The sequence below is a fragment of the Panulirus ornatus genome, chromosome 17 (assembly GCF_036320965.1).
Source record: "Panulirus ornatus isolate Po-2019 chromosome 17, ASM3632096v1, whole genome shotgun sequence".
Lineage (NCBI taxonomy): Eukaryota > Metazoa > Arthropoda > Malacostraca > Decapoda > Palinuridae > Panulirus > Panulirus ornatus.
Genome location: NC_092240.1, coordinates 46815508 through 46839290, shown reverse-complemented (window position 1 = coordinate 46839290; position 23783 = coordinate 46815508). Strand labels below are relative to the sequence as shown.

The 23783-nt window shown below is 40.5% G+C and overlaps 1 protein-coding gene across 1 annotated transcript in view; it reads left to right on the top strand.

Annotated features, from left to right (window-relative positions):
* The window catches only part of csul (protein arginine N-methyltransferase 5), a 106048-nt gene that overhangs the window by 21965 nt on the left and 60300 nt on the right, over positions 1-23783 (top strand). The window contains exons 4-5 of the mRNA XM_071672279.1: positions 6388-6500; positions 8279-8365. Coding sequence (XP_071528380.1) covers positions 6388-6500; positions 8279-8365 — 200 coding nt within the window. The remainder of the gene's footprint in view (positions 1-6387; positions 6501-8278; positions 8366-23783) is intronic.

Sequence of the window (23783 nt, the reverse complement as noted above, 5' to 3'; positions counted from 1 at the left end):
ACTGCTGTAGTGAATGGTATTGCAGTTGAATTTCTTAATAAATGGTGTCTCTGTCATAGACTGGTTAGTTAGGATTTTCTGTGTATGTATGGATCACTATGAGGTGCCTGAAGATTGTGGAATGCATGTACAGTACTACTAGAGGCAAGAGGGATAAAGGTTATTGTTCAAACTACAGGGTTATAAGCTTGTGGAGTGGTCCTGGTAAATTGTAAGGGAGAGTAGTGATTGAAAGGGTGAAAACATGTACAGAGCAACAGACTGGGAAGGAACACTGTCGTTTCAAAAGTGGTATAGGGTATGTGGATCAGTTGTTTGCTTTAAAGAATGACTGAGAAATAATTAGAGAAGCAGATGGATTTGTATGTGGCATTTCTGGATCTGGAGAAAGCATATGATAGGATTGATAGAGATCCCTTGGGGAAGGTCTTATGAATTTACAGTATGGGAGTAAAGCTCCCAGAAGCAGTAAGAAGTTTCTATCAAGGGTGTAAAGCATTTGAGCAAGTTGGAAGAAAGGAGAGTGAATGTTTCTAAATGAAGGTTGGTCTGCAGCAAGGGTGTGTGGTGTTACTATGGTTGTTTAATTTGTTCATGTTTGGGGTGGTAATGGAAGTAAATGTGAGAATCTTAGAGAGAGGGGTGAGTATGCAGTCTGTATGGGATGAGAGGGCCTTGAAAGTGAGTCAAGCAGTTTTTACTGATAATCCAGCATTGATGGCAGATTCTAAATAAGTGTAGAAGTTGGTGAGTGAGTTTGGAAAAGTGTATGAAAAGGAAGTTGAGAATAAGTGTGAATAATTGTAAGGTTATTAGGTTTAGAAGGATTAAGGGAGAAGTTAGTAGGGATGTGAGTTTGAATAGAGAAAAATTGAGGAAGTTAAGTGTTTTATATACCTGAGAATGGAGATGGCAGCAAGTGGAACCATGGAATTGGAAGTGAATCATTAAGTGGGTGAGGGGAAGGTTCTGGGAGCACTGAAGAATGTGTGGAAAGAGAAATTGTTATCTGGATGGGCAAAACTGGATATGTTTGAAGGTATAGTAATCACAACAGTGTTGTCTGTGAGGCATAGGGTGTAGATAAGGCTGTGCGGAGGAGGAGGAGGGATGTGTTGGAAATTAAATTTTTAAGACAATATGTATTATGAGGTGGTTTGATCAAGTAATGAAAGGGTAAGAGAGAATTATGGTAATAAAAAGAGTTTGGTTGAGAGAGCTGAAGAGGGTGTGTTGAAATGGTTTGAACAAATGGAAAGAATGAGTGAGGAGAGGTTGACAAAGAGGATATATGTGTGTCAGAAGTGGAGGGAACAACGAAAAGGGTGATACCAAATTGGAGAGGGAAGGATGGAGTGAAAAAGATTTTGAGTGATCGGGGCCTGAACATGCAGGAGGGTGAAACGCATGCATGAGATAGAGTAAGTTAGAATGATAGGGTATACAGGGGTTAACCTGTTGTCATTGGACTGATCTTAGGCATGTGAAGCAGCTGGGATAAATCATGAAAAGGACCTGGTTGTGGATAGGGAGCTGTGGTTTCAGTGCAGTACACGACAGCTAGAGATTGGATATGAGCAAATGTAGCCTTTCTCCATTTGTTCCTGGCGCTGCCTTATTAACATGGGAAATGGTGATCATGTATGAAAAAAAGAACAGAAAGCAACCAACATATAACTTTATGTCTTGCTCATGGAAGTATTGCATTTTACCAAAACCAACTTTTGCACCTACATATACTTTTGGCCATGAATGGCATTCTCTAATCAGTATGTGATGAAGTCTTTGCAAGCCTTGAAACCTTGAGCCTTTGCCTCAGCCTCTGTTTGGTATGTTTTCTTAAGCATCTTTTAATGTTAGAGGTAAAACATGTCATCGTTCTGTTCCTGATTTGGTTTGTAACTTTTCTTCTCCTTTATATTCTGGAGCTCCAATTTTGTTCACTCTGCAGCTTCTGCATCAGCTGTCGCAGCCTCAGTGAACAGAATCACATTCCTCAGGCTGGTATGTCTGGTAAATTTAGTTTCGTAGCCTGGCCTGCCTTCTTACCTCATCATTCCCTCTTGAACCTTGATTTTTTTTTTATTTGTAATCATTTGCCCAGTTGTAGGAAACTTACAACCACATTTTTTAAACCCAGATTCAGGGCATCCTGCATCTCATGTTGGCATCCGCTGATGCATTGCTGTCTCCAAAACTGATGGCTGTGAAAAGGCTTTCCTAATAGATTTGGTTTTCTTCTTTATAGTGCAAAGAATGGCCCAACCCACCCACATACACATGTATATACATAAACGCCACACATGCACATATACATACCTATACATTTCAACGTATACATACATATACATACATAAACATATACATATATATACATTTTCATATTCATGCTTACTGCCTTCATCCATTCCTGTCACCACCCCACCACACTTGAAATAGCATCCCCCCCTCCTGAGGTAGCACTATGGTGCATCGCTCATTAACTCCATTATGGTGAGCAAGTGCTGAAGTGCTAGACCCATTCTCAAGTACAAACTGTTTCTTGAATTTTTCTCCTGGGTTCATTAGTAGTAAGAGTACTTAATGGATGCTTAGGCATTGTGGTGACTGGTTTAAGTTGGCAGTATATTGGAGTGGTGAACAATTCATCCTTGCTCTTTGAATGCTGGCAGAGAACTGTTGCAGTGGGCAGAGTATCTGTATTCTTCAAGATTTTTATTAAGGTCCCCAATGTGCTACTATTAGGGAGACATATAACATTTTCTGCAGCCATGAAGACCACCTCTATCCCTTGGAGGATTTTTGGCTAATCCTGATATGTTGCAGATCCAGGAGGACATTGTATCTTTTCTCAAATATAAAATTATTAGATTTACCTCTAGCATTTATAAAGCAATGTTTATGAATAAATGAGCTCAGTTTTTCGAAGGCCCTCCCCAAAGCATTTCCATTGACAAAGGATGATGGAGTCCCCCTCTCTAAGATTGAATCACATTTCCTCGGGCCTTAGCAGATCTGATTGAATTTGGAGATGTTTAATCATCCTACTGTTTTGAGTCATCCTTCCTCTTCCATTCTACTGGAAAAACTTACTCATGGTCTCTGCAGATTTACAGCCTTTTGGAAGTCCTGTCCCTTGCTGATAGAGTATTCATTTAAACTGGAGCTCAACACTGCTAATACAGGAAAACACTGTAAAATGACAGACTTGGACATCATAGAGCCTGCAGTAGGACCAATTTCATTAGCTCATTTTCCAGTCCAGAAAAAGGAAGTCGAAGAGGATGCAGAGCATCCACCAGACCTTGCAAGCTAGATAATTGGACAGCCACCCTGGACTTAATCATCACCGTCTAGCACATTTTGATACATCCCAGAAAGAGGAAGTGTTTGGACCTGGCAGTTCATACATTATTAAAGAAAAAATCCTGAGTAATTATGGCATTGCTCGCTAAACTGTTGTCTTCCAAAATGATAGTTCAAGCTTTCTTTCTTAACTTTTGTGTGATATCAGTTTTAAAGGAAGAATGTGCTTTACTAGAGCTCTGAGCCCAGAACACCTCTCAAAAAGTGGATTTTTATCAACCAGGACAAGTCCCATTTAATGTCCAGCAAGGACTTTACGAGGCTAGGAGTAGATTGGAATTACAGATGATATACAGTCTCCACAGGGACAAATTTGGGACTAAGCAAATGCTGCTATTTTGTAACAGTTCCAGACCTTAGTGTCTATATGTCAACTAATTTCCTTGGAGGTTCAGTTGTGCAGCCACATCCCAGTGACGTGGCAAAGCTGCAGGACTAAAAGGTTGCCTTCTAGGTAAAAAAAAAAATTTCTTGCTGAAAGCAGAGAGCACTTCCCCTGGAACTTTCCAAATCCTTATTTAGGTGGACTGACATGAGAAACCTCCCAAAGCCTATGTTTGGAGACCTTTTGTGACTTCTCTTATGATTTAGATGGATGCATTGAATCAAGGATGGAGCTTCCATTCTGTGGAGGATCTTGTATGAGCAGGCTTTTGGAGGTACAAAATTTTTTTCGTGTAACAAAAAAGCTGTTGATCCATTGGTTTTTCATCTGGAATATACAAAGTATGGGGTGTGAGATGTTATTTATACTGTAGCAGTCTGCTGCAGTGCATGCTTCTTTTATCACTTGACAACACTTAACTCAATGGTTGGGGCAATAGATAGAAATTGTAGGTAGGAGCATTGGGCAGGAGCATTAGATAGATGTAGTAGTTAGGAACATCAAGTAGAAGTCTTAGTTTGGAACATTAGGTAGGCACATTAGCTAGAACTAGTTAGTAGGAACATTAGGTAGGAGCCTCTGGAAACACTGCACTAGAGTTGCAGTTTGCCAGTTGCCTTTTAATGGTGAGGCACTGAAAGCTAAGAAGTGGCACTGAAGGTCACCAGTTATGGAGACCCTTTTGCTGTGGACACCCCTCTGAGGGAGTTCCTAGAGGGAACAGACATCAGAGATATAGATAGATGAACAAATGATAGATTTATCTTTTCCCCCTGTGCATTTGGGAAAAGTGTAGTTGGTTTTTGGAGCTTAGCGATGCTGGTTGCTTGAAGTTGCACAGACAGCCTTGGTGCTAGAGACTCTTCAGATATGCCGTATTTCTCAGTTGATACCTCAGGTTCTTCCAGATCACCCTAGTTTCATTTTCAATATTTTGTCATTAAAGCCTTTTATTCTGTTAGTTACACATGGATTTTCTGAAATACTTCTACAGGCAGAGGTTTAGAGGACTCCGAACAAATGATCATTTACATAAGATTAGTTCATAAGCTCTAAGACAAGAGCAGTTGGTCTAAAAGCTTTTCAGTCCTTCCCTAAACAATATTGTGTCACAGACTTGGATGAACTTTTTTTTTTCCCAAGAATACAGCTTACAACAATATTGCCTTCGCTACCTCGCAAACGCGGGAGACAGCGACAAAGTATAAAAAAAAAAAAAAAAAAAAATAGTGCCCAGTGTTTTGGTTTTTGTATTAACTTGATTGGCTTTGTTTGGGATAAACTTCACTGATCTTTCTTGCTTAGAAAACCACCTGCTTCTCCACTGCAGCCCAAGTGAGAGCTTTCAGAGATAGTTTTCCATGCAGTTTATCTCCTCAGCATCATATGAAAACTTTCTTTCAACCTTGGGCATTGGGAAGGGTTAAAAAATTATATGCTATGTCTTGGCACGAGAATCTTCTCTTAACAAGGCTTTATGGTTAAGGTAAACTTATTCCCTACATGTTTGGCTTAGACTGAAAGTAATCAATGTAGAATAGCCATATTGTCATCAATTCTTGGAAGACTTCTTCAAGTGAGCACCATGCATTTTGGCCAATTTAATTTCATAAGGAGCTTTTGGATGTCTCTAGAGATTATCTGGAATAGGTTATATGTGCACTGTGGAGCCTTGAAACTTCTTTCAATGAGGATTATCTGTACTTGGATTAAGAACTTGTTCTATTGATTATTATGGATCATTTATTTGTGCACTCTGGAACATTAAATTCTCTCGGTGATGAATGTCTTTACTTGGATTAAGAAGTTGTTTTCTTGGCTCACCCTTGGCTTAATATTGGAACCCATGCTGTGAGGAGGATGGATTCTACCTAAACCTTGCTCTGAAATCTTTTATTAGAGGAAATCCGGGAAAGGGGTTACCAGCATTCATCTACAACCTTCATCAGCCCTTAGCTTAAACATTGTAGATATACTGTGTGTGTATAGTCTAGGGATTCCTTCTTTACATCCTTTCAAATTACCATTGAAGGTATATATTTTTGCATTAAAGTTTATTCTTTCTGGGAGTTTTTCTGTAAATGGTCTCCTTTATGTGGATATGCTTTCATGCTCATAGGATTGATGGCAGTGAAGATAAATGTCAATTTTGAAAACTGAAAAACCATTTCTCACCAAGTTGGTGTCCTGCAGGCATTTTTTCCCTGATATTCTAACCTTGCCTTGCCTTTTTCTTTTTGCAAGAATATTTTTTTTATCACCTGTGACCAGTTTTGGGCTGATGCCCACACTCAAAGTGTGCAAATTCTGAACTGTCAGGTGAATGGAAGGATAAGGTCATTAACATTATCTCTGTGGCAGTCTCTGATTGGTGGAAAGCAGGTCTGAAATAAGCAAGCTACTGTTGCTATGGTTGAGCAGACAGCAGAGGCCAATGCTTTCTCACCTGAAATAGTGAGGGTAGGAGGGTTCTAGCCCTGATTTTTCAAGAGAATCTCTCATGGTCGTGGTACACTGTCCCTAGAGAGATGGTAAAGGGTTGAATATTTCAAAATTATTTTTTTTTAAGAGATTGTGATAGCTTATGAAAGATATTGTAAGTTATGCTTATTACTCAAGCATTTTATAACTTACAGTTATGGGTAAGAGTTCCAATGCAAGCACCAGAGGAAGTTGCTGCCCAACACCGCTCAGACAGGAAAGAAAGTGAAGATGGATTTGCAGTAGATACGTGGACTTGGTGGAATAGGTGAGAATCATAATTGCAGCTTGGATTTTGTTATGTGCTGGTAAATTCTTTCAACTGACAACATTAAAGGTAAATGAGTATCATGTGTGGGATTGAGAAGTAAAGTTGTTAGTGAAATAGAAATGAGAGGCGTTTGGACAATACTTGCAGGGAAGTAGTGAAATGACTGGAAGATATATAAAAGAAAGTGGCAGGAGGTCAAGAGAAAGGTGCAAGGGTTGAAAAAGAAGGCAAATGAAAGTTGGATTGAGAGAGTATCATTAAATTTTAAGGAGAATAAAACAATGTTTTGGAAGGAGGTAAATAACATACGTAAGACAAGAGAACAAATGGGAACATTGGTGAAGGGGACAAGTGGGGAAGTAAGAACAGGTAGGGATGAAGTTAGGAGATGGAGTGAGTATTTTGAAGGTTTGTTGAATGTGTTTGATGATATAGTGGCAGTTATAGGGTGTTCTGATCAGGGTGAAGTGCAAAGTGAGAGGGGTCAGGGGAAAATGGTTTGGTTAAGAGAGGAGAGGTAGTGAAAGTTTTGCAGATGAAATCTGGCAAGGCAGCGGGTTTGGATGGTATTGCAGTGGAATTTATCAAAAAGGGGTGACTGTGTTGTTGATTGGTTGGTAAGGATATTCATTGTATATATGGATCATGTTGAAGTGCATGAGGATTGCCAGAATGCAGCAGGGGTTTGTGATGTCCCCATGGTTGTTTAATTTGTTTATGGATGGGGTGGTTAGGGAGGTAGATACACGAATTTTGCAGAGAGGGGCGAGTATGCAGTCTGTTGTGGATGAGAGGGCCTGGGAAGTGAGTCAGTTGTTGTTGACCAATGATACAGCTCTAGGGGCTGATTCGAGTAGAAACTGCAGAAGTTGGTGACTGAGTTTGAAAAAGTGAAAGGAGAAAGTTGAGAGTAAATGTGAATAAGAGCAAGGTTACTAGGTTCAGTTGGGTTGAGGCACAAGTTAATTGGGATGTAAGTTTGAATGGAGAAAAACTGAGGAAGTGAAGTGTTTTAGATATCTGGGAGTGGACTTAGCAGTGAATGGAACCATGGAAGCGGAAGTGAGTGACAGGATGAGGGAGGGAGGGGGGGCAAAGGTTTTGGGAGCAATGAAGAATGTGTAGGAGAGAACGTTGTCTCTTAGAGCAAAAATTTTTATGTTTGAAGGAATAATAGTTCCAACAATGTTGTATGGTTGCTAGACATGGGTTATAGACAGGGTTGTATTGAGGAGGGTGGATGTGTTGGAAATGAAATGTTTGAGGACAGTATGTGGTGTGAGGTGGTTTGATGGAGTAAGTAATGAAAGGGTAAGAGAGATGTGTGGAAATAAAAAGAGTGTGGTTGAGAGAGCAAAAGAGGGTGTGTCAAAATGGTTTGGACATATAGAAAGAATGAGTGAGGAAAGATTAACAAAGGGGATATATGTGTCAGAGTTGAAGGGAACAAGCAGAAGCAAGAAACCAAATTGGAGGTGGAATATGCAATTTAGAATATGCATTAGGCACTTAAAAGACTCTGATGAGGTTACAACAAATTTAGACCTCACTTTTTGAGATCATATTTCTAAAATCACTAAATTTTCAAAAACCTAAAGTTTTCTTGGTTTGAGGTTTACAGATTTTTTAATCAACCTTTACACTCGCATAGTCTTTTTCCATCTTTTCACTCCACTTTTTTCTGTTCCTCATCCTTCATTTGTTCACATTTAAAGTTCATATGTTATTAAGAATTTGTCAGGTCTCATTTAAATACTGGTTTTCTCCTTTTTTAGGTTCCACAGTATAGCCAACCTGCAAAAAAAAGTTGGATTAGCTTTAGAAATTTCAGCAGATCTTCCAGAACAGTATGTTATTGACAGGTGAGGATGAATTCATCTATTCTGTGACTGTTTACCACTTAAGAATATTGTTTTCAAGTTCAAAGGGTCTTCAGGCAATAATTACTAGTATAGTAGGAACTGATATATTAAAATTTATTGCTTATCTACATATTCATTTATCTGTTATTGTTAAATCCATTTCTTTAAGTTCACTTTGACAATTCTTCAACTCTTGCCCAATTTGTTTTCATGAAGCATGAGTTTCTGTGTTAGTAAAAGCTCTTTTCACTTTCCCTTTTTGCACACACAGTTTTTTCATGAAAGGAAGTTTAGGTTTCATTTTTTAAATAATTGCTCGTCCTGCCTTAGTAACGTGGCATTAGGAACAAAATTTAACAATGACCTCATTTGCTCATATCCATTGTGCCCTTTAACTGTCAGGTATGATATATGGGAGAACACAATAAGGATGCATAACAAGAAACCTGATGGTCCATGATGGTGTTGTTAGCCATCATAATCTTAAATGTGGAAGAAGTAGGATAGCAAAGCAGAAGGCACCTCTCCTTCTGCTCACACAACTGCCTGCCAAATATAAAAGAGAGAAAGTATGCTGCCATGGACATTTCTTTAAGAATAAGAACTGGAAAAATTTCCCTACTCCAAATAGAAACTGCCTCACATTGGCTGGTCCTTGAAAATGATAATGTAGAAGATGTTTCCTTGCGCTGCCTCGCAGACGCGGGAAACAGCGACAAAGCAAAAAAAAAAATACCAGGAGAGACTGTGTACAGAATGGAAAAAGGTGAGAACAATGGAAGTAAGGGGAGTCGGGGAGGAATGGGATGTATTTAGGGAATCAGTGATGGATTGCGCAAAAGATGCTTGTGGCATGAGAAGAGTGGGAGGTGGGCTGTTTAGAAAGGGTAGTGAGTGGTGGGATGAAGAAGTAAGAGTATTAGTGAAAGAGAAGAGAGAGGCATTTGGACGATTTTTGCAGGGAAAAAATGCAATTGAGTGGGAGAAGTATAAAAGAAAGAGACAGGAGGTCAAGAGAAAGGTGCAAGAGGTGAAAAAAAGGGCAAATGAGAGTTGGGGTGAGAGACTATCAGTAAATTTTAGGGAGAATAAAAAGATGTTCTGGAAGGAGGTAAATAGGGTGCGTAAGACAAGGGAGCAAATGGGAACTTCAGTGAAGGGCGTAAATGGGGAGGTGATAACAAGTAGCGGTGATGTGAGAAGGAGATGGAATGAGTATTTTGAAGGTTTGTTGAATGTGTCTGATGACAGAGTGGCAGATATAGGGTGTTTTGGTCGAGGTGGTGTGCAAAGTGAGAGGGTTGGGGAAAATGATTTGGTAAACAGAGAAGAGGTAGTAAAAGCTTTGCGGAAGATGAAAGCCGGCAAGGCAGCAGGTTTGGATGGTATTGCAGTGGAATTTATTAAGAAAGGGGGTGACTGTATTGTTGACTGGTTGGTAAGGTTATTTAATGTATGTATGACTCATGGTGAGGTGCCTGAGGATTGGCGGAATGCGTGCATAGTGCCATTGTACAAAGGCAAAGGGGATAAGAGTGAGTGCTCAAATTACAGAGGTATAAGTTTGTTGAGTATTCCTGGTAAATTATTTTTTTTTTTTTTTTTTTTTTTTTTTTTTTTTTTTTTTTTTTTTTACTTTGTCGCTGTCTCCCGCGTCTGCGAGGTAGCGCAAGGAAACAGACGAAAGAAATGGCCCAACGCCCCCCCCCCCCATACACATGTACATACACATGTCCACACACGTGTATACATACCTACACAGCTTTCCATGGTCCACCCCAGACGCCTCACATGCCTTGATTCACTCCACTGACAGCACGTCAACCCCTGTATACCACATCGCTCCAATTCACTCTATTCCTTGCCCTCCTTACACCCTCCTGCATGTTCAGGCCCCGATCACACAAAATCTTTTTCACTCCATCTTTCCACCTCCAATTTGGTCTCCCTCTTCTCCTCGTTCCCTCCACCTCCGACACATATATCCTCTTGGTCAATCTTTCCTCACTCATTCTCTCCATGTGCCCAAACCATTTCAAAACACCCTCTTCTGCTCTCTCAACCACGCTCTTTTTATTTCCACACATCTCTCTTACCCTTACGTTACTTACTCGATCAAACCACCTCACACCACACATTGTCCTCAAACATCTCATTTCCAGCACATCCATCCTCCTGCGCACAACTCTGTCCATAGCCCACGCCTCGCAACCATACAACATTGTTGGAACCACTATTCCTTCAAACATACCCATTTTTGCTTTCCGAGATAATGTTCTCGACTTCCACACATTTTTCAAGGCTCCCAAAATTTTCGCCCCCTCCCCCACCCTATGATCCACTTCCGCTTCCATGGTTCCATCCGCTGACAGATCCACTCCCAGATATCTAAAACACTTCACTTCCTCCAGTTTTTCTCCATTCAAACTTACCTCCCAATTGACTTGACCCTCAACCCTACTGTACCTAATAACCTTGCTCTTATTCACATTTACTCTTAACTTTCTTCTTCCACACACTTTACCAAACTCAGTCACCAGCTTCTGCAGTTTCTCACATGAATCAGCCACCAGCGCTGTATCATCAGCGAACAACAACTGACTCACTTCCCAGGCTCTCTCATCCCCAACAGACTTCATACTTGCCCCTCTTTCCAGGACTCTTGCATTCACCTCCCTAACAACCCCATCCATAAACAAATTAAACAACCATGGAGACATCACACACCCCTGCCGCAAACCTACATTCACTGAGAACCAATCACTTTCCTCTCTTCCTACACGTACACATGCCTTACATCCTCGATAAAAACTTTTCACTGCTTCTAACAACTTGCCTCCCACACCATATATTCTTAATACCTTCCACAGAGCATCTCTATCAACTCTATCATATGCCTTCTCCAGATCCATAAATGCTACATACAAATCCATTTGCTTTTCTAAGTATTTCTCACATACATTCTTCAAAGCAAACACCTGATCCACACATCCTCTACCACTTCTGAAACCGCACTGCTCTTCCCCAATCTGATGCTCTGTACATGCCTTCACCCTCTCAATCAATACCCTCCCATATAATTTACCAGGAATACTCAACAAACTTATACCTCTGTAATTTGAGCACTCACTCTTATCCCCTTTGCCTTTGTACAATGGCACTATGCACGCATTCCGCCAATCCTCAGGCACCTCACCATGAGTCATACATACATTAAATAACCTTACCAACCAGTCAACAATACAGTCACCCCCTTTTTTAATAAATTCCACTGCAATACCATCCAAACCTGCTGCCTTGCCGGCTTTCATCTTCCGCAAAGCTTTTACTACCTCTTCTCTGTTTACCAAATCATTTTCCCTAACCCTTTCCCTAACCTGGTAAATTATATGGGAGGGTATTGATTGAGAGGGTGAAGGCATGTACAGAGCATCAGATTGGGGAAGAGCAGTGCGGTTTCAGAAGTGGTAGAGGATGTGTGGATCAGGTGTTTGCTTTGAAGAATGTATGTGAGAAATACTTAGAAAAGCAAATGGATTTGTATGTAGCATTTATGGATCTGGAGAAGGCATATGATAGAGTTGATAGAGATGCTCTGTGGAAGGTATTAAGAATATATGGTGTGGGAGGCAAGTTGTTAGAAGCAGTGAAAAGTTTTTATCGAGGATGTAAGGCATGTGTACGTGTAGGAAGAGAGGAAAGTGATTGGTTCTCAGTGAATGTAGGTTTGCGGCAGGGGTGTGTGATGTCTCCATGGTTGTTTAATTTGTTTATGGATGGGGTTGTAAAGGAGGTAAATGCAAGAGTCCTGGAAAGAGGGGCAAGTATGAAGTCTGTTGGGGATGAGAGAGCTTGGGAAGTGAGTCAATTGTTGTTCGCTGATGATACAGCGCTGGTGGCTGATTCATGTGAGAAACTGCAGAAGCTGGTGACTGAGTTTGGTAAAGTGTGTGGAAGAAGAAAGTTGAGAGTAAATGTGAATAAGAGCAAGGTTATTAGGTACAGTAGGGGTGAGGGTCAAGTCAATTGGGAGGTGAGTTTGAATGGAGAAAAACTGGAGGAAGTGAAGTGTTTTAGATATCTGGGAGTGGATCTGTCAGCGGATGGAACCATGGAAGCGGAAGTGGATCATAGGGTGGGGGAGGGGGCGAAAATTTTGGGAGCCTTGAAAAATATGTGGAAGTCGAGAACATTATCTCGGAAAGCAAAAATGGGTATGTTTGAGGGAATAGTGGTTCCAACAATGCTGTATGGTTGCGAGGCGTGGGCTATGGATAGAGATGTGCGCAGGAGGATGGATGTGCTGGAAATGAGATGTTTGAGGACAATGTGTGGTGTGAGGTGGTTTGATCGAGTAAGTAACGTAAGGGTAAGAGAGATGTGTGGAAATAAAAAGAGCGTGGTTGAGAGAGCAGAAGAGGGTGTTTTGAAATGGTTTGGGCACATGGAGAGAATGAGTGAGGAGAGATTGACCAAGAGGATATATGTGTCGGAGGTGGAGGGAACGAGGAGAAGAGGGAGACCAAATTGGAGGTGGAAAGATGGAGTGAAAAAGATTTTGTGTGATCGGGGCCTGAACATGCAGGAGGGTGAAAGGAGGGCAAGAAATAGAGTGAATTGGAGTCATGTGGTATACAGGGGTTGACGTGCTGTCAGTGGATTGAAGCAAGGCATGTGAAGCGTCTGGGGTAAACCATGGAAAGCTGTGTAGGTATGTATATTTGCGTGTGTGGACGTGTGTATGTACATGTGTATGGGGGGGGGGGGTTGGGCCATTTCTTTCGTCTGTTTCCTTGCGCTACCTCGCAAACGCGGGAGACAGCGACAAAGTATAAAAAAAAAAAAAAAAAAAATATATATATATATATATATATATATATATATATATATATATATATATATATATTATCCCTGGGGATAGGGGAGAAAGAACACTTCCCACGTATTCCCTGTGTGTCTTAGAAGACGAATAAAAGGGAAGGGAGCGGGTGGCTGGAAATCCTCCCCTCTTGTTTTTTTTTCTTTTTTTTAATTTTCCAAAAGAAGGAACAGAGAAGGGGGCCAGGTGAAGATATTCCCTCAAAGGCCCAGTCCTCTGTTCTTAACGCAACCTCGCTAATGCGGGAAAGGGCGAATAGTATGAAAGAAAAGAAAAGAAGATGCATTAATTGTTCTCGAGAAGCAGGACTATTTACTGATCATGGATATCACTGAAGTATTTGTCTAGCCTGATTTGAAGGAGTTGATAGTCTTTGCATTTACTACATCTGCTGGAAGTTTATTAGAATTTGTTTTTTTTGTTTTACTCTGAAAAAAACTTTTTTTTTCCTTGTTGCTACTACATCACCTTCCTTTTGCATTCATGCCAATACTTATTGTCATTACATGTCATGTTATGTGAAGCAATTTTCATATGCTTTCGGAATTGATTGGTATTTTGAAAACTTCTGTTAGATGTTCATGGAGTCAGCACTTTTTGGAGAGAAATTTGGTCTCTGAATCTCTCTTTGTAGGGCTTATTATTTTTTCTGATGTTAGCAAGGTAGCACTAGGAACAGACAAGGAAAAGGCCTCATTTGCTCTCATTGATTCCCTAGCGGTCATATGTTATATGCTGAAACCACAGCCTCATACTCACAACTAGGTCCCACAGGCCTTTACATTCCTTGGTTCAGTACAGTGCCTCCTGTATACTACATCATTGCAGTTCTCTCTATCCTATACATACCTCTCACCGTTCTACATGTTCAGGTCCCAAACATTCAAAATCTTATTCACTCCATCCATCCATCTTCATTTCAGTCTCTATCATTTTGTCTTTTCCACTTTTAACACAACCTCTCCTTATTCATTCTCTAGATGTCCAAAACATTTCAGTATACCCTTCCCAGCTCTGCCAGCCATGCTCTTGTCATTTCCCCCCCCTCCTCCTCTCTCTCTCTCTGACTAACCATACCTTCAAACAGACATTTTTGCCTTCCCAGACAGTGACCTCTCTTTCTACACATTTGTCAGTGCTTCCAGAATGTTCACTCCTCACCCAATCCAGTGATTCACCTCTGCTTCCATGATTCCTTTTGCCATCCCATCATGTCCACTTACAGGTATCTAAAACTTTTCTCTTCCTCAACTTTTCTCTGTTCAAGCTCACAATCCAACTAACATGTCTCTTTGAAGTGCTTTTTTTTTTTTTTTTCTACAGATTTCCTCTCAGCCTTCTCCTTTTACACATTTTCCCAAACTCAGACTCAAACTTATGCTGTTTCTCACTTGAATCTGCTGCCAGTGCTGCATCATCAACAAACAGCATATTTCTGAATAAAAGAATTAGTTTTGTTACTCTTCTTTGAATGTATTATGGTTTTTCTTCATCTTTGATCAAGTTTGATGACCAAAATTGAATGGTGTTCCAAATGAGACCTGTAAAGATGATTATTGTATTGTTTGTTTTGTTGCTAATATTTCTAGCAATGAAACATAGCTTCCTCCTGACTGTCATACGCAGCTACTCTGTTTTTCTTCAGATCGGGAGTCTATAATGATAATCTCTGCAAGGCCTCTACCATCTTTTACTTCTGATGATAATTCACCAAGTTATTTGATATTTATGATTGGTATTTTCATTGCCAAAGCATTTGTCTACATTGAAGTCCATTTGCCATTTCTGACTTATTCCATCACTTTGTCAAAATCACTTTGAAACTTTAAGTAACTTAGGAATCATTTATTTGTGCTTCATTACTTAAATTTCATGTTGGCAAATTTTAAAATTATATTGGCAAGTCCTGTCTCCAGATTGTTGATGTTGATGCCTTGTAGTGCCCAGCTTGTCCCCAGTTAATGCCAGTCATTGTTTTGTGGAAGACAGTTCACTAACCACATACAGAGCCAATTTCGTATGCCATGAGCTTTTATTTGGCAAGCAGTCTTTTGTGTGGTACATTTGTCCAAGTCTTTGGAAAGTCTAACTGTATAACATCGGAGGGTATTTTAGTTTCATTTATTTATTCATTTATTATTATACTTTGTCGCTGTTTCCCGCGTTAGCGAGACAGCGCAGGGAAACAGACGAAAGAATGGCCCAACCCACCCGCATACACATGTATATACATACACGTCCACACACGCACATATACATATACCTACACATCTCAACGTATACATATATATACACACACAGACATATACATATATAAACGTGTACATAATTCATACTGTCTGCCCTTATTCATTCCTGTCGCCACCCCGCCACACATGAAATGAAAACCCCCTCCCCCCGCATGTGTGCGAGGTAGCGCTAGGAAAAAAACAACAAAGGCCACGTTCGTTCACACTCAGTCTCTAGCTGTCACGTATAATGCACTGAAACCACAGCTCCCTTTCCACATCCAGGCCCCACAGAATTTTCCATGGTTTACCCCAGACTCTTCGCATGCCCTGGTTCAATCCATTGAATGCACGTCCACCCCTGGTATACCACATTGTTCCAATTCACTCTATTCCTTGCACGCCTTTCACCCTCCTGCATGTTCAGGTCCCGATCACTCAAATACTTTTTCACTCCATCTTTCCACCTCCAATTTGGTCTTCCACTTCTCCTCGTTCCCTCCTCCTCTGACACATACATTCTTTTTGTCACTCTTTCCTCATTCATTCTCTCCATGTGATCAAACCATTTCAAAACACCCTCTTCTGCTCTCTCAACCACACTCTTTTTATTACCTCACATCTGTCTTACCCTTTCATTACTTACTCGATCAAACCACCTCACACCATGTATTGTCCCCAAACATCTCATTTCCAGCACACCCACCCTCCTCTGCACAACTCTATCTACAGCCTATGCCTCACAACCATGTAACATGGTTGGAACCACTATTCCTTCAAACATACCCATTTTAGCTTTCCAAGATAACGTTCTCGACTTCCACACATTTTTCGACGCCCCCAGAACTTTCACCCCCTCCCCCACCCTATGATTCACTTCCGCTTCGATGGTTCCATCCGCTGCCAAATCCGCTCCCAAATATCTAAATCACTTCACTTCCTCCAGTTTTTCTCCATTCAAACTTACCTCCCAGTTGACTTGTCCCTCAACCCTACTGTACCTAATAACCTTGCTCTTATTCACATTTACTCTCAGCTTTCTTCTTTCACACACTTTACCAAACTCAGTCACCAGCTTCTGCAGTTTCTCACATGAATCAGCCACCAGCGCTGTATCATCAGCGAACAACAACTGACTCACTTCCCAAGCTCTTTCATCCACAACAGACTGCATACTTGCCCCTCTTTCCAAAACTCTTGCGTTCACCTCCCTAACAACCCCATCCATAAACAAATTAAACAACCATGGAGACATCACACACCCCTGCCACAAACCAACATTCACTGAGAACCAATCACTCTCCTCTCTTCCTACACGTTCACATGCCTTGCATCCTTGGTAAAAATTTTCACTGCTTCTTACGGCTTACCTCCCACACCACATATTCTTAATACCTTCCACAGAGCATCTCTATCAACTCTATCATATGCCTTCTCCAGATCCATAAATGCTACATACAAATCCATTTGCTTTTCTAAGTATTTCTCACATACATTTATTTTATATATGAATATATATAGATATATTATCCCTGGGGATAGGGGATTAAGAATACTTCCCACGTATTCCCTGTGTGTCGTAGAAGGCGACTAAAAGGGGAGGGAGCGGGGGGCTGGAAATCCTCCCCTCTCGATTTTTTTTTTTTTTTAATTCTCCAAAAGAAGGAACAGAGGGGGCCAGGTGAGGATATTCCAAAAAAGGCCCAGTCCTCTGTTCTTAACGCTACCTTGCTAATGCGGGAAATTGCAAATAGTTTAAAAGAAAGAAAAGAAAATATAGATATATATGACTAAAGAATTTTATCAGAATCATTAGATAGATCTTTTGTGATGAAATCTGTTTTGATGGCTATCTGCCTATTATCCTCTAAGAATATGATGATTTTGAGTCAGTTATTGTGCTTCGTAATTTTCCCAAGATCAGAGTGAAACTGTAAGAATGGTAGTTCAGAGTGTATTTTATATTATCTTTCTTGAAAATTGGTGTTACATCAGCATGCTTCTAGTCTTCAGGCACTCTTCTCTTCTTTTAGGGATTTTTTTTTTAATATATTGGTGATCAGAATAGCTGATTGCTGGCTTCCCTCTTTCAGTATTCTGGGGGTGATATTGTGTGGACCACCTGACTTGTTCAGATTTACTCTAGCTAGATATTTCAAGGTAAACATAACAGCTAGAGTGTGGATGTGAGCAAATGAGGCTATTCTTTGTTCCAGGTGCTGCTACTTAGGGAACAGCAAACAAGAGTAGTATGAAAAAAGTTCAGTACTTCAAAGCATTCAGTATTTTTTCTTGTCCGTTTTGGTGCCTAGAAATACATTTTGAACGTATGGTACATACGAAAAAGTTTTTGATAATGAATACTGAAATGAATATTTGTTTAAAGGAAAGCAATTTGTTTATTGTTGCCAGTTGAGGTATCAGTGTCATGTAATAATGTACTAACAGTGTCTGATTTTTCTTATGCTTATTCTGTAGTGTATTTAAAGAACTTTGTAGGGCGTTTCTTCACGTTGTGAGTTATTTTTCCCCTCAACGTCCTTTTGGCTGTTGGTTGCCATTTGATATATATACACTATGATTGCCTTTTATACACATAGATCATTAATTTTTTGAGTCATTCAGCTTAGCTTCTCGCTAATGCAAATCAACGAAGAAATAGTCATGATTCAACTTGAAATGTGAAGAAGCATGAGAACTGAGGGATGTACTGCAGAAAAGGTTTAAATGTCATTGTTGCTAGCTAGTGTTAGAAAGATGTAGGAGAGCAAGAAATGGACTGCAAGGTGAGGAGGAAGGAGCATCATGGAAAAGGCAAGAGGCAACCCAAAGCTTTTCCACTAGCTCATCTTGAGCCAAGTATCAGTGAAAGAACAGCTAATCAGTCAAAGGACTCAAAGAGATGAACCCCCAAGGAAGACAAGGAGATACATGACTCGCTCAGTGACAGATTCAGAAATATTTTACTGTGGAGGAAAATACTACATCAGTGTTAGAAAAGTGAGAGGGGGGGAGGGGAGTCTTGGAAGGTGGTATAGTATAAAGATTAGCAGAAACGAATTCATTAGTCCTTTTTTTTTTTTTTTTTCTTTTCAAAAGAAGGAACAGAGAAGGGGGCCATGTGAGGATATTCCCTCAAAGGCCCAGTTCTCTGTTCTTAATGCTACCTCACTAATGCGGGAAATGGCAAATAGTTTGAAAGAAAGAAAGATTAAATCAACTGATTACAATGTCCATGAACCAGATGATGTCTTCCAAATTATGCTAAAGGAATGTGCTGAGGATTTTGCAAGGGCTCTGGAAATACTGTTCAGTAGGATTAGAGGATGGCATAGGTCCAAGGATGTAGAAGACGGTAAATGATGTGCCTCTCTTTTTAAGAAGAATAGCTTGAAATCACATTGAACAAGGTGGCCTGTCTCATTGATGAGTTTTGTTTTTAACACTGAAAAAGATGATCAGAGAACAAATGAATGATTGTCAGCAGAGGAGAATCTTGTGAACTGAAGGTCCTTCATCACGTTCTGAATCTTATATTTTAATTACAAGGTGAGTTCAGTCACAGATCAAGTATATGGATGGGTAAAGTGCGTGTTCCTAGACTGCCAAACAGTCTTTGACACTGTCCTGTCCCATTGAATGTTGATTCAGAAGATGAGCTACAAGCATGATAATGGGTAAATTGTGCTAGGTTGAAGATTACCTGTGTGGTAGGGAACAAGGGATGCAGGTAAGAGGCACATTCTTAAAGTGGGTCAAAGTTACTAGTGGATTGCCAGAGGGCTCCATCTTGGGGATACTGCCATTTTTAGTGAATGTAAATGACTTGCCAGAAGGTCTGGTCTCATGTCAAAACATGTTTCCAGATATTACCTATGTCACAAGAGAAATATGGAATGAAATTGCATCAGCTTACAGGAAGATATGGATAAATTTCAGAGTTGGTCAAATAAATGGATAATGAGATTCAGTCCAAATATGGGAAGGTAATGAGGATGGGGTATGGGGATAGGGGAGAAAGAATACTTCCCACGTATTCCCTGCCTGTTGTTGAAGGCGACTAAAGGGATGAAAGTGGGGGGCTGGAAACCCTCCCCTCCTTGTATTTCAATTTCTTAAAGGGGAAGCAGAAGAAGGAGTCAAGTGGGGAGTGCTCATCCTGCTCAAAGGCTCAGATTGGGGTGTCTGAATGTGTGTGGATGTAACCAAGATGAGAAGAAAGGAGAGATAGGTATTATGTTTGAGGAAAGAAACCTGGATGTTTTGGCTCTGAGTGAAACAAAGCTCAAGGGTAAAGGGGAAGAATGGTTTGGAAACATCTTGGGAGTAAAGTCAGGGGTGGTGATATGACAAGAGCTAAGGAAGGAGTAGCGATACTCCTGAAGCAGGAGTTGTGGGAGTGTGTGATAGTGTACAAGAAAGGAAGTTCTAGATTGATGTAGGTAAAACTGAAAGTGGTTGGGAAGAGATGGGTGATTATTGGTGCTTATGCACCTTATTATGGGAAGAAAGATGATGAGAGGCAAATGTTTTGAGAGCAGCTGAGTGAGTGTGTCAGCAGGTTTGGTGCACGAGACCAGGTGGTAGTAATGGGTGATTAAAATGCAAAGGTGAGTGATGTGGCAGTTGAAGGTATAATTGGTGTACATCAGTTATCCAGTGTTGTGAATGGAAATGGTTAAGTGCTTGTGGATTTGCGTGATGAAAAAAGACGTGATTGGGAATACCTGGTTTAAAAGAGAGATATACATAAGTATATGTATGTGAGTGTAAGAGATGGTCAGAGGGCATTATTTGATTATGTGTTAATTGATAGGTGTTTAAAAGAGAGACTTTTAGATGTTAATGCACTGAGAGGGGCAGCTGTCTGATTACTATCTTGTGGAGGTTAAGGTGAAGATTTGTAGAGGTTTTCATAAAGGAAGAGAGAGTGTTGGGATGAAGAGAACATTGAGAGTGAGCTTGGAAAGGAGACTTTTGTGAGGAAATACCAGGAGAGATTAAGTATAGAATGGCAGAAGGTGAGAGCAGATGACTTGAGGGAAATGGGTGAGGAATGGAATGTATTTAGGGAAGCAGTGATGGCATGCAAATGGGAACCTTGGTGAAGGGGGCAAGGGGGAAAGGATAACAGGTAATGATGAAGTGAGGAGGAGATGGAGTTAGTATATTGAAGGTTTGTTGAATGTGTTTGATAATAGAGTGGCAGATGTAGGGTGTTTTGGTTGGGATGGTGTGCAAAAGGAGAGGGCCAGAGAGAATGGTGGGGTTAGGAGAGAAGAGGTGGTGAAAGCCTTGCGGAAGATGAAATCTGTTAAGGTGGTGAGTTTGGATGATATTGTAGTAGAATTTATTAAGAAAGGGGTGACTGTGTTGTTGATTGGTTGGTAAGGATATTCACTGTATGTTTGGATTATGTTTAAGTGCCTGAGGATTGGTAGAATGCATGCATAGTGCTATTGTAGAAAGGCAGAGGGGATAAAGGTGAGTGTTCAAACTACAGTAGCATAAGTTTGTTGAGTATTCCTGGAAAAGTGTATGGGAAGGTATTGATTGAGAGGGTGAAGGCATGTACAGTGCATCAGATTGGGGAGGATTAGTGTGGTTTCAGAAGTGGTAGAGGATGTGTGGATCAGGTGTTTGCTTTGAAGAATGTGTGTGAGAACTACTTAGAAAAACAGATGTATTTGTATTTAGCAGTTATGGATCTGGAGAGGGCATATGATAGGGTTATTAGACATGCTTTGTGGAAGGTCTTTTGAGTATATGATGCTGGAGGTAAGCTATTAGAAGCATTGAAAAGTTTTTATCAAGGATGTAAGGCATGTGTCCGAGTAGGAAGAGAGGAGAGTGATTGGGGTGTGATGTCCCCATGGTTGTTCAATTTGTTTATGGATAGGGTGGATAGGAAGGTAAATGCAGGAGATCTGGAGAGAGCCTAGGAAGCGAGTTAGGTCTTGTTTGCCAATGACACAGCACTGGTGGCTGATTTGAGTGAGAAACTGCAGTTTGGTGACTGAGTTTGGAAAAGTATGTGAAAGGAGAAAGTTCAGAGTAAATGTGAATAAGAGCAAGGTTATTAGGTTCACAAAGTTTAAGGAACAAGTTAGTTGGTATATAAGTTTGAATGGAGAAAAATTCAAGGAAGTGAAGTACTTTAGATATCTGGGAGTGGACTTAGCAGCAAATGGAACTATGGAAGCGGAAGGAAGTGAGTCATAGGGTGGGGGAAGGGATGAAGGTTCTGGGAGCAATGAAGAATGTGTGGAAAGAGAGAACATTATCTCGGAGAGCAAAACTGGGTATGTTTGAAGGAATAGTAGTTCCAGCAATATTATATGGTTGCAAGACATGGGCAATAGATAGGGTTGTACAGAGGAGGGTGGATGTGTTGGAAATGAAATGTTTGAGGACAGTATGTGGTGTGAGGTGATTTGATCAAGTAAGTAATGAAAGGGTAAGAGAGATATGTGGTAATAAACAGAGTGTAGTTGAAAGAGCAGAAGAGGGTGTGTTGAAATGGTTTAGACATATGGAGAGAATGAGTGAGAAAAGGTTGACAGAGAGGATTTATGTGTCAGAAGTGGAGGGAACAAGAAGCGGGAGACCAAATTGGAAGTGGAAGGATGATGTGAAAATGATTTTGAGTGATCAGGGCCTGAACATACAGGAGGGTGAGAGACATGCAAGGAATAGAGTGAATTGGAACAGTGTGGTATACCGGAGCCAACGTGCTGTCAGTGGACTGAACCAGGGCATGTGAAACGTCTGGAGTAAACCATGTAAAGGTCTGTGGGGCCTGGATGTGGATAGGGAGCTGTGATTTCAGTGCATTACACATGACAGCTAGAGACTGAGTAGGAACGAATGTAGCCTTTTTTTGTCTGTTTTCCTGGCACTGCCTTAGTGGAGCTGGGGTTAGCGATGCTGTTTCCTGTGGGGCAGGGTGGCGCCGGGAATGGTTTGAAGATAGGCAAGAATGAATATGTTTATGTCTGTGCATATGTATGTGTATGTGCATGTATTCATGTATGGATGTTTACGTTTATACATGTGCATGTGAGTGGATGGGTTGTTCTTCTTCTGTTTGCTGGTGCTACCTCGCTGATGCAGGAAACAGCATTTTTTTTTTTTTAGAAGATAGTTTAGGGTGGTAAATCTAAAGTCAGAAGTGAGACAGGTGTTGTAAAGAAATACAGAACCCAATAGAATGATATTTCTGAAAAAGTTTGGACTCCAATATGGTTTAATTGAAGGATTGAGAATGGTAGTGTGATGGTGTCCATCATGAGCACTTCAAACATCAAATTTTGGGACTAAAAAGTATCTGTATTTCATTAGAATTAATTCCATGCCTTTTACATAGGATAGGTAAAGTGGGTTTAGTGGTGTAGACTTGAGCTCTACAAAATAGTTTTGCAGATGATGTTGACGTCTATGTCTGTATGTATACTTTTCTTTATAGTGATATAACACTGAAGTAGGTTACATGCAGATGAGGCATGTAGTATGAAAATGATAGATTGATCCAAGAAAGAGTTAGGGACATATTTTCTGTTGTAGATTTTTACTGAATGTGAGATGCAGCTTTAGGTACATTTTCGATGGAGGTCTCATGCTTTTTTCATGGAGAATAGATGTGATTCCTTCCTTGTTATTAAACAAACTGTAGTACCCTGGATTTGACCCTTATCTGTGATATTCATCCATGCCTGTGTATCTAGAATGTAGAATGTAAATTTTTAAGCAATCTTTTGGGCACACACATACACACACACAAATTGACTCACAGCCGTACCTTGGTTATCTGTATTTGAAATCAGGGGGAAGGGAGTTTTTTAGAATACAGTCAGTGTTATGTAGCCAGTGAGATCAGTGATTTCTGTTAGACAGGTAATGGCTTGATGACTGTTTTATTTATTACTAGGTTATGAGGGTTGGGATTGGCTAATACACGTAACAGTCCTTAAGGGGTGCTTAATTTTTTAAGAGTTATTAGGATTTTACGATTAGGGACTGCCTGCTTTCACCGGGGATAGGGGAGAAAGAATACTTCCCATGCGTTCCCCAAGTGTCATAGGCAACGAAAGGGGAAGGGAGCTGGGGGCTAGAAACCCTCCCCTCGTATTTTGACTTTCTAAAGGGTAAACAGAAGAAGGAGTCTTGTGGGGAGTGCTCATCCTCCTCGAAGGCTCAGATTGGAGTGTCTAAATGTGTGTGGATGTAACCAAGATGAGAAAAAAGGAGAGATAGGTATTGTGTTTGAGGAAAGGAACCTGGATGTTTTGGCTCTGGGTGAAATGAAGTTCAA